Source organism: Scleropages formosus, chromosome 1 (genome assembly GCF_900964775.1).
Source record: "Scleropages formosus chromosome 1, fSclFor1.1, whole genome shotgun sequence".
NCBI classification, from domain to species: Eukaryota; Metazoa; Chordata; class Actinopteri; order Osteoglossiformes; family Osteoglossidae; genus Scleropages; species Scleropages formosus.
Window position 1 is genome coordinate 25,299,755 of NC_041806.1, and position 11,284 is coordinate 25,311,038.

At 43.0% G+C, this 11,284-nt stretch overlaps 1 protein-coding gene across 5 annotated transcripts; it reads right to left on the reverse strand.

Annotated features, from left to right (window-relative positions):
* Nucleotides 1–1,406: 1,406 nt before the first annotated feature.
* On the reverse strand, nucleotides 1,407–10,855 carry LOC108930943 (LIM/homeobox protein Lhx6-like). 5 transcript variants are annotated; one of them, XM_018746444.1, is made up of 10 exons: nucleotides 10,754–10,855; nucleotides 10,384–10,515; nucleotides 9,376–9,457; nucleotides 8,279–8,441; nucleotides 7,877–7,998; nucleotides 3,142–3,362; nucleotides 2,945–3,045; nucleotides 2,630–2,725; nucleotides 2,341–2,495; nucleotides 1,407–2,151 (listed from the first exon to the last, which is right to left on the reverse strand). In XM_018746444.1, the coding sequence occupies exons 4-10, from the start codon at nucleotides 8,426–8,428 to the stop codon at nucleotides 1,977–1,979; spliced, it is 1,020 nt and encodes a 339-aa protein (XP_018601960.1). In that variant the 5' UTR covers nucleotides 8,429–8,441; nucleotides 9,376–9,457; nucleotides 10,384–10,515; nucleotides 10,754–10,855; the 3' UTR covers nucleotides 1,407–1,976. The 5 variants fall into 5 exon arrangements, with proteins under 5 accessions (XP_018601960.1, XP_018601962.1, XP_018601959.1 ...); XM_018746446.1 differs by having other exon boundaries at nucleotides 3,142–3,359; nucleotides 9,376–9,483; XM_018746443.1 differs by having other exon boundaries at nucleotides 9,376–9,483.
* Nucleotides 10,856–11,284: the final 429 nt, after the last annotated feature.

The following is an 11,284-nucleotide window of genomic DNA, read 5'->3' on the forward strand; positions in this document are numbered from 1 at the left end:
AAAAGGTTCATCCAAAAGTGTATAACAAAACAGAGCGTGGAAGTAGGGAAAAAACAACAATATCCACAGAAAGCATGAACACACTGTGTTAAAGCATTATGAGGTCTTTTAAGCATGAGAGGCTCGGTAATGTAAATTCATTAACTTTGTTAGACCCATATTGGTTACAACGGTAATTCCATTTGTGGGAGGTTTTTCCAGTCGTATTTTAAACTGCATCTGTGAAATGTTTGATAATAAAATTGAGAGAAATTTAGATATTATAAATAAATTCAGTATCATAAACGACATCACTACGATGGTATTGACTTTTTTATTTTTTTTTTACAAGCTCTTGAATGTATATGAATAAACATGCGGTCCTTTGAAACCATACACCAGGCATGAGATCGTTCCCTTGATTCAGCCTGACACTGACTTCCTTTGCCTTGCGTGGTGGCAGGATTGGCAGTGAAGTCATTGATAAGCCCGGTGGCCCATGAAGGACCTGGCAGACCTGCCTTTACTCTTTGATTACTTCCTGGGCTGCAAACACACACATCCATCAAGCAGCAGGTACTGAGAGCATGCCATCATCCTCCAGGTAACCATGCACAGAGAAAAAGCAAACCTGTGCCTTCACATGCACTTCCACACAGTGCCTAAGTTTTCATTTCTTATGTACATTGAAAAGTTTTAGTGTGATTCATATGTAGGAAGTGTGTGTGTGGGTGTGTATGTGTGTGCTCTGCAACGGTGAAATATCAGCTCATACCAGTGTAGATTTTTCCATAAAACAGTCTATATTAAATACTTCAGGGCAGTTTAATTGGAAGCATGACAGGCCAAATATTTGCCATCACAATGAATGAAATTTTAAGAGAAAGTGCTCACTGCTGTTTTATACAGAAAAATAAATTAATTAGAAGGACTTAACCTGTTTCGAAAGTCAAGACTTAAAAACACCTTAAACAGGTTACAGTTCCATATACCACCGGCTCCGATGGCCATATGAACATACATCTCAGATGCATTTCAGTGGAAAGACATTGTTCTACTATTAGTACAAAACATTGAAATTGTACATTAAATGGTTCCTTTCTAAAGAAGCAAATTCTGAATTTTGGTTCGTCTGTTTCTTCCTTCTTCTTCGTCTCCAGCCATTCACTGATTTGCGTCTTTGACTTTTCGCAGGTGAAGTTTTTCTCAAATTATGCAAAGATGTTTAATAAATTAAGGCAAATGGCACATAATTGTGGTTTTAAAACATTTGGTTGTATTCAGACAGCCAAAACAAGCAAAAAATCAGTCTATACATGTCAGGAAGATACGGAGTCTCAGAACTTTAACAGTTATTTTTTTGTTTTATCATTCAATAAATTAAAATAATCATTAGAACATTTTCGAATTTGAAATCAAGCGCTGAAAACACTGAATTGTCAAACGTAATAGTTAATTTTGTGAGAAAGTATTTTCTGATCTCTCGAGAACTTAAGCATATATTCCACTTTTTTTAAAAAACAGATGGGATTGACAAGAAAGCCCTTTCCCCTGCTGGATTGCGATGTTATTTTATCCAAAATTAATCACGGAACGCGGACGCACACACAGTGCGCAGCAGGTCCAGGATATCCCAAGGAGGATTTCAACGTGAAAGCACTCGCGCTCCGTCGCCTCATAAACTGTCCGCTGAGGAATGTGGGCAGCAAGTCCATCGGCACACATGACGGACGCTTTGTGGAAATGGGAAGAATGAAGGAAACTACCACAAAGTAACTACTCAACATGAGCCCGTGCTGTAAATTGAAAAACAGATTAAAACAGATTAAGGAAAGATCTCCTTTACTGCCAGGAAAGGACTCGCGAGAGCGGGGCTGTTACGAACAGAATTCCAGACCCAAAGTTCAACGTTCTCGAAGGCCGATCCTGTGGTTTTCCCGAGTTGAAAAAGCACAACTTTCCCTGAGATTTTTCTCGCCAAAGGAAACAAATGCTTTTTACTTTAGCGCAAGCAAAATTTTGCTGTATCTTAAATCGGCCGGAGACGGGCGTAGTGAAGAACTGAACGTCCATGGCGACTGGGAGGAAAAGCCTAACGGCTGAGTGGCAGCTGGGGCAGGGTCAACACCTGCTGGGGGTGTATTGGGGCAGTCAGCAGAGAGAAGTGATGACCTGCAGGAGGGCAGCACAAAGACAGAGGTAAGCACAAAATGCATGAGCTACACCTAACACAAACATGTCTAATCCCGTCCTCACTTGAGCTTGGACCGGCCAGAGGCTCACCTTTGAGAGCACCTATTGCCGGACAGGTGGGAAGGCTGGAGGTGGATGAGAGAATTGGGAATTGGGATTATAACTCACTTTCCATATATCCATGCAGAGCCATAATGTGTGATCTCTCGGGGATGCCGAAAGGGGAATAACGAAAGTCGTCCGGGAGCGAGGGGGGCATTCGTGTCTGTGACCTGGGCTGTGTGGTTCCGTTCAGCTGGGGGGAGTGCTTTTTGTGTCTTGCCCTGCAATTTTGAAACCAAACCTAGGAAAACGTGGCAATATTGTAAGCATGAACGAGTTCGTACAGTTGATGCAGTTCATACAGCCACAAACGATAATCGGTCACCATAAGGGATGCCGTGCGCCCCATCATTACCTGGATGACGCGCCTGCTCAGCCCTGTGAGGTCTGCCAGCTTCTGGAGCGTCTGTGCATCGGGGTTATTGTCCTGTGCAAACTGTGCCTGCATCACCTGTACGCACAGCTGAATCACACACTGCCACTGCCAAGTGCATTCATCATATGTCAACGTGAAGAAATCACACACTGCTACCCGTGCCCACTGTACACAGATCTGGAGAGAGAACACAACGCAGGCTGCAATCTGTGAAAAGTCCCGCGCTTGTGGGACCCACAATCGGAGCTATGACACCTGCGGACGTGAGAAGGACTCGTTTTGTGTGTACAGTACCTGTAACTGCTCTGCTGTGAAGGATGTGCGTGCCCTCTTGGCTGGCTTGGGTGGACTGTCCAGCTCAGAGGGCACTGCCCCCTCTAGTGGGATCCCATCGCCTGCAACAGGAAAGACTTTACAGGCCCATCACATGGCGACTGCACTCAACATCACGCTCCATTTTCAGGTAGCAGTGAGCGCTGTGTGGCCCTCACCGTTGCCAGCTGCCCAGCTCAGGGTCTCCACAGTGGTGTCATAGTGGCTGCGACACAGCACCCTGTTTTCCACCAAGCCAAACTCCTCGCCTGTCGAGAGCTGCCGCTTACAGGAGAAGCAGGCAAAGCAAGCCAGGTGGTAGGTGTTCCCCCTCGCCCGTCGCACCCAGTCGCTGGCATGGATAAGCCGTCCACAGCGGGCACACTTTGTACCAAACCTACTGTGAAAGAGGAAGGCGATGTGGTCAGCGGAAGATCTGGGGGGCAAAAATCAACCCCCCTCCCCCCCCCCACCCAGCCCCTCGGTTCGTTTCACTTTTGAGTCACATTTCAGCTTTCGCAAAAACTCACTTCTAAGCACAACACGTGAAAATGTGAAATCACCGAAAGCTGAGACGCCTGCAAATGCCGACGGAACCGTTTCCCGCAAACTCAAACCAGCAGTTGCCTGAGTGACGTTTGATGCAAACAGCCACCCTTGCTGATTTTAAGAAGTAAATCAAGAGGGCCGACTGAACGAGCTCCACACTGCCAGCTTGAAATTAAGAGAAATGGTGAAGTCACACTGCAAACATGAACCAGCTGTGCACCATCTCTCCTGCCATGTGACCTCACACAGTGTTGTATTTATTATCTCTGTGACTGTAAAGTATGTCTTATAAAACAAAATCAAATGTGACTTTGACCTTCAACCGGATAAGCAGAGACAAAAATAAATGAATGAAAGATTAAATGCAATTTGCAGAAACCCTAGTAAGGCCAGAGTAACTTTCCTTCCAAAACACTATCCAGATATAAACTTAGCTGGTACTCGTCAGAGATGTGCACTCAAATCATGTAACTTTTGCATTTAGACACTGAGAGCTTGACTTCTTGTCGGTGGTACATCCAAACCATCAAAAGAGTGAAAAGATAAAATATTTGGATAAATCAATGACAAATGTAAGAAAATTTAAATATCTGTGGCTCAAGAATGGCTGTGTAGTAACTGCTCTTTTCACCAAGAAAATATCCGCTATATTCTGAGGGTACACGGGGTTAGGGTTACAGGGGGTAAATTACGTACTTCAAAACCTCTTTTACCAGGATTCCATCCGCAGGATGCTTTTTTTTGGAATCTCACAGTAACAACCGAACGTTAACCTTTTGAATTAAAAGGCTTGGACTGCGCTTATTAATAGATTAAGTACACAATCAGCTGAATAAAGTCATGAATCTTGGACTCCTATGCTTCCAGGATTGGCTCCAGACCACGACAACCCTGCTTAGGACAAGCGGTTACTGACAACGAATGAATGAAAGGTGATGATTAGTTTAAGACTCTTGAGGAAAACACATACAGTATGTGCCCAGTGATGTACCAGTAAGTGACCACCCGCCATACTCTGGGGACGCAGGTTTGAACCCTGCTGTGCTGCATTAGTCCTCGGTAATCCAGGAATGACAAATGTGTCCATGTGTCCTTATGCAATGGCTGGGGTCCTCGCTCACACAAAATCCTACCGGTCTAGGGGTCGAACTGAGACAAATGCGCTCTCCTCCAAGCCTTTTGTCTCCTGATGACACCTGCTGCGCTGTAAGCACACAGTCTGGAGGTTGTGTGTGTCTGCGTCCACCTCTCCTGAGCTAGTATGACTGTCATGCTTTAAGGGTGGGAAATAGCCAAATTGGTGAAAACAAAAATGGAAATGAATAAATTAATGCAGAGATAAATGACAACACGGGAAAATTAGAACAACAGGAAAGTTCAAATAAAGCTTGGATGTAAGTAATTTTATCGGGAGACTAATTTTCAGCAACTTCCAATGAACTCTATGTAGCGTTATGAGCCCATACACCTTATTCACCAAGGTGACTTACGCTGCTAGATACACTACTTACAATGGCTCACTCATCCATACATCAGTGGAACACACTCTCTCTGTCACCCACACACATTGCATGAACCTGAACAGCATGTCTTCGAACTGTGGGAGGAAACCAGAGCACCCAGGCGAAACCCATGCAGACATTGGGAGAACACACAAACTCCACACAGACTGAGCAGGGATTGAACCCACATTCTCTCACACCACCCAGGCACTGTGAGACAGCAGCGCTACTCACTGTGCACCGTGCTGCCCATATGCATATGTATATGGATATGTAATAGATAAATACAAGTTAGTGACACAGACAACACAGAAGCAGTTAAGAACTGTGTCCAGATGCAAGGCAAGACGTGTGTAACAGGCATGATCCACCAGGTCTAAACCAACACTCCTTAATCCCTAGCTCCTTAAAACTGAATATGTTCTTTGTATATTATCCTTCAGTAACTATAAAAATTATAGCAAATCGTTAAGGTTAACTGGCATTTGCTCAGTGCAGTATATAACTGATGCCTAAAGGTCAATATACCAGTTGTGTGAATAAGAGACATTGGGCTAAACTTTTGCAAACTTACATCATATACGGCATATACAGTATATTGTCGTGGAAAACAGCAGAGGCCGTAATGTAATGATACGACCAGGGCACAAAGATTCCCGGCAGACGGATTCACAATTCCTTGCGCCAGAGCCTGTAACTGAACATCCCAGGTTGTCTCTGAGCCCTGGCATCTCCAGACCTCCTGTGCGGCCTGGGGACAGCAGCCAACACAGCCTGCAGACAGTTAGTGCCCACCGTACCCCTGTGTGCAGCCTAAACACTTTTCAGTTTCCTGCAATTACACATCATTAACAAAGTTGTCAGTCCCACACACCAACCTGCCCCATCCCCTGCTCAACCTCCAAGGTCTCTTCCCTCAGACAAAGAGGGCCAAGTGGGAAGAGCCACGTTGGTCCATATAGGTAGAAGAACCCCAGCTTCCTTACACACATAGTTACCTTTGTAACTGACAGAAGTAGAAACTGGAGAGTACTGAAAACAACTTGTAAGCTGCAATATTTCCTAAATTCCAGGAATTACGGCCATAATACCACACAACACTGTCCTCAAATATTTCTGTTAAATGCCACTTTCAGGTTAAAATTTTACACCTACGGAAAGTGCACTAAATAATGGCACAGAAGTCATGAACATGCATTTACACCATAATCTGGTGCAGGGAGGCAGTTTGAAACCATCAACTTTTAGAACATAAACATAGCTCCCACATTAGTGGTAAATTAAAGAAATTAAAGTAATTGGTATATCTATTAAAGTAAGCATCTGATTACATCATATCAAATCAAATTCGGCTGCTATTAAATTGTTTAAAAATTTTTGTTCTTAAAGTCAACCCTGTACTTTGTTGCATTATTGGCTGCAAACAATGAAATAGTTCTGATACCACAGAAGTCATATTCTTGAATTAAAACATATTTTTGCTAAACTGGCCATTTCTCCTTTTTTTTTTCCTTTACATTTGGTCCATCACAACAGCTGCAGGACAGCTGCAAATAGTGACTTGGGATGTTCCTGCTTATCGCTGTATACTGGAAAAGACTGATGTTGTACATCTACCGCTGTGTCCAATAATAATAATAATAAGAGAATTTTTCTTACTTGTTCCATTCAAAACACAGAAAAGACTGCAGTTACACCACGGACAAAATCTCTAGTGGAGCTAAACTTCTTTCAGTCCATAAAAACCTACTGGTCCTATTGCGAGCGGTGTACATTTCGTAATTTGATCATCAGATCACATTATTCAAAAATGCTTTTTCTTCTTATTTCTTCAGACTTAAAGTCAATATAAAACCAACTTTTCATGCAAACTTCAAATATTTCTATAATTATATTCTACATAAGTTCCTCAACATTTTACTATTTTTAACTGGAACTGTATTGTTTTCAAATGTGTCTTAACCCCCATCAATACTGTTTCAATTACAAAAACTGTATTTTGTAAAAATGTTATATGTGAAAACCATTATTTATGAATGGGAGCAGATAAATATACAATGCTGATGCATGCAACACTTTTAATTACTTGCAGATATTTAATTCATTCGTTCATTAACTTTCACCAACTACTTATCCAAGTCAGGGTCCAGTGGTCCCAAAGTTTACCCCAGAATCATAAGGTGTAAGGCAGGGTACAGCCTGGGTGGACTGCCAGTCCACTGCAGGGCATGTCAACAACATACTGTAAAATGATATATTTATTAAAAGTAAAACGAAATTTTAAAATAAACATTAAAAACTATTGTTGGAAAATTTAACATAAATTTCCCTTTTTGATTTACACTAGTTCACTGTCACTAAAACCATTGGATTGTGTGGTTGGACAAAAGGAAAAAGCACTTGGAGAGATACTTTTAAACTATGTTTTAACACAAATGTAGGGCCGACTGGAGTTGCAGTGTGCAGGACTACACACCCTTCAATTTTGAGAGTTTTTTGTAGCTCCAGTTTCCCCTGATCTCTTACACTGTTTCACCATGTTAATACACTGATTCCTCAGCACCAGTCCTTTTGCTATTTTTCCTTTTAGCTCACTTTCAGTTTTTACCATGTTTTTAGCACTCATCTACATTGCCCAATATTCCTATGTTACAGAGCATGGTCTAAAAACCGACAAAAAAAATCTTTTTTGAAACTCTGCTTTCAATTCAGTTTCAACTCAAGAGGAAAAACTAGTTTTTAAAGGAAAGAACGCGCCACACGAGTCCCGAACAACGAAGGTAAAAGCCATGAAGGTAAAAGTCACGAGACCACCAGCCACACTCGTCCAAGGGTCCCACCGAAAGAGCATAAGTGACCCTACCTGAAATAGTCCACTTTGCAGAAGATCTCCCTGTTCTTCACGTAACAGCTGCCGTGTCGGCGCAGAGATGTTCGGCACACGGAGCACTCGAGACACCGCACGTGCCAGATCAGGTCGCTCACCTGTCCGCAACAAGCGCACACTTACAATAGCCCTCCTGGTGGTAGGTGATATTATTATTATTATTATTATTATTATTATTAGACGACACTGATGCTCTTAGCGTACCACCAACGTTATATTGTACCGCGCATGTCTTTTGTTTTCCCTTTTTTACTTGAAATGCGTCATCATCATCATCAGCATCACGGGGGGAACGCCATAAGACTATGTGACGAAGGCTTCCCCTCCACGAGCGCTGTCCCTTCTTCGGTCCAGTGTCTCTGCCGCGGAGCCGCTCACCTTGAGCAGGTACCGGTCCAGGATCTCGAGGCCACAGTTGGCGCACGTGTTCTTCCCCGCGGACAGCACGGACAGCGTGGATGAGGCCGGTGACCACACGCACGACGCGGACGGAGAAGCGGGCGAGGAACGCGTGTCCTCTTTGTCCATGGTCCCGCGGAGACTGTACGGAGGAACACGTGCAGGGCGCGTGCGGTCAGTCCCGAAGCGCGCGCTCACTCAGCACCAATGTTCGTGCGTGTCGCGCTCGTCACGGTACAAAGCCTGAGTCTTAGGAACATTCGAGACCGAAACGAACTTACTGAACCCGCAGAAAACTGCGCACTAATACACTTACATTAACTAAGTCACTCGTGTAACTGCACAATTTTACTGCATTTATTTGTTGATAATAATTACCTTGCTCGGTAGCACTACCGGACTACCTTGAAACTGTGCCCTCCTGACTGGAAGGTAACGGTTCATACCATGAAGGTACTTACTGACCCTATATTATTATTATTATTATTGTTGTTGTTGTTGTTGCTGTTGTTGAAGTCACTCATTTGAAACAACAAATAAATATAAATAGATAATTACGCTGCCCGCTCTGCAATACAGAAAGACTACAGCCTGTGTGTAATTATTTTCATATTAGCATAAAGCAAGAAGTCTTAGTAGGGAGTTATTTTTTTTAAACTTGTGAGTAAAAAGAAACTACGTGTATATATATATATATATATATATATATATACATATATATATTATATATTCCCATAATTTTAAACAAAACGTTGTTTGAAGTTTAACTTTAGATCCACACACTGCGAATTAATATTTGACATAGATGTCCAAAATATAAAATATACTGGAATAGGGAGAACAAAAGCGTGGGTTACGTAGCGTCGCAGGTAGTGTCGAAATTTAGTTTGTTGTCCCCTCGTCTGATGGTTACTGGTTCGAATCCCACTGTTACTGTAGCACTTTGGAATAAATTATTTTCCCCGAATTCCTTCTTAAAAATAATCTGCTGCATAAACCGTTGTACAATTGGAAAGTAATGATTTCGGACAAATGTGTTAAAATAACATAAACGTTAAAATAATAATTTTACTCACCAAGATGAGCCTTTGGGCGCAGTCTGAGTTTCATGAAAGATCACTTTGAGCCCTGAACAGCATGACAGCGCCTCAAAGCGAGCTGTGGCAATGACACATCCACTGTATCTATATAACAAACCCAAAACAATAACCGAAGATTGAATGCCTCCTCCTTTGCTCTTTTAAAGAGGTGTGTAATTTGGATTTTGATTGCTTTCTTCCTCGGCTCTTCACCCCGCGCCTCGAAAATAATCTCCAAGTTCCTTTGCAGACTCTGGCTGCGCAGAAATGAAGAGACGAGAAATAAGGAATTGTTTAAAACGTTCAGGATCAGGAGAAGAGTTTCAATTTGCACTGCCGATCAGAGGAGCCATCTGGCCACTCCAAAAAGCTCCAAATGACATTTTTTAATGGCTGCAATTTAGGATTGATTTTTTTTTTTTTTAAAGATTAACTTGAATGTTAAGAGGCTGGAAAGGAAATCTCACCATTCAGAGTGAACAAAGAAAACAATTTTTTTTTTCTGAAGATGCAGCTGATGGCTGCGCGTAAAAACTGATTTCCTGGCTGCGAATGAAGGTGGTAGAAAATGAACGCCTTCAGTGCGAATGATGATTCTCGCAGTAAGCAACGCATGATGTGGGTATATCCGAACAAGAGCTCCTTATTTTTATTTATTTATCTTTAAATCAAATGTAGGAGCGTCATCGAAAATCAAAAAGAAAAAAAAAGTAGCACTTGGATCGGGACGCTGGGGGTAATGTCCCACGTAATTCACTGGTTCCAGGACATTCCATAAAATAATATTGTTATATTATTTAGTCGGAATAGAACAGAAACGAAAACAAAAGATGGAAAAGATTGTGTTTGTGTCATGACACAGATAACGTGCCACACTTCGACAAGGTTAAAGCACGTTAAATACCCCTACATTTATATAACTCATAAGATCATTATTACTGTCAGCCAATAGGAGACTAATTGCTCATTCTCTGTCATCCCCCTAGATAATTTGACAATATTTACCTTTGTTACTGGAGCTCTTTCGGAGAACTGTGTATTTCCCTCAGACGGAGGTGTCGCTTCTTCATTTCTCCAGTTCAACAGACGGGTCGGAGAACGGACGCGCCTCGATCTCGCGCTCTGACCACTGACCACCTTCGGTTTAAGGTGAAAGAGTAATCAGTCCGGGTCACAAATATTTCAAGTCTCCAACTTTAAGTCATTGTAGAACTCAGAGCGCGCGTTCCTCTGAAGAATCGATGCGGTTATTTCCAGTAACTAAGGCGAGAAAAGTTGAATAAGCAAAGAAGGGCAGAAGCAGCGGAGCAATCAAAAAGGACTTGTTCCCAGAAGGACGAGGTAAAAATGTAGTGAATGAGAGTGATTTGTTTACCGGAGCTGGAGAGTGTGTACGGGGAGGATGGAGGAGCAGCAGTGTGTTTGAGAGAGAAAGACAGAGAGACGGACAGAGACGGACAGACCCGTGCGGAGAACGGCCGACTCGACGGCGCAGCGCGGAGGGAGGGAGCGGAGGAGGGGGGGAGGGGTGTCGGGGGTCGCGCTCCTGCCAGCGACACCGTATCATTTCCGCTAAATAAAACTAAGCAGGGCTGCGAATGGGCTGAAAGGAGGTCTGGGCACAGAAATACAAAAGCTGTTCCCCTTTTTACTTTGAAAATACAACTGAGTCTCAGTTTATGCGGGGACTGTGTGTGTGTGTGTGTGTGTGTGTGTGTGTGTGTGTGTGTGTGTGTGCGCGCGCGTGAAAGCAAAAATTGCCCATAACCACGTCGTATACCGCTTTGGTTTTAGGGATTTACCTTAAATACATTACATTTATTTATTTACATTTATTTATTTAGAAGACGGGGCGCAGTGGCGCAGTGGGTTGGACCAGGTCCTGCTCTCCAGTGGGTCTGGGGTT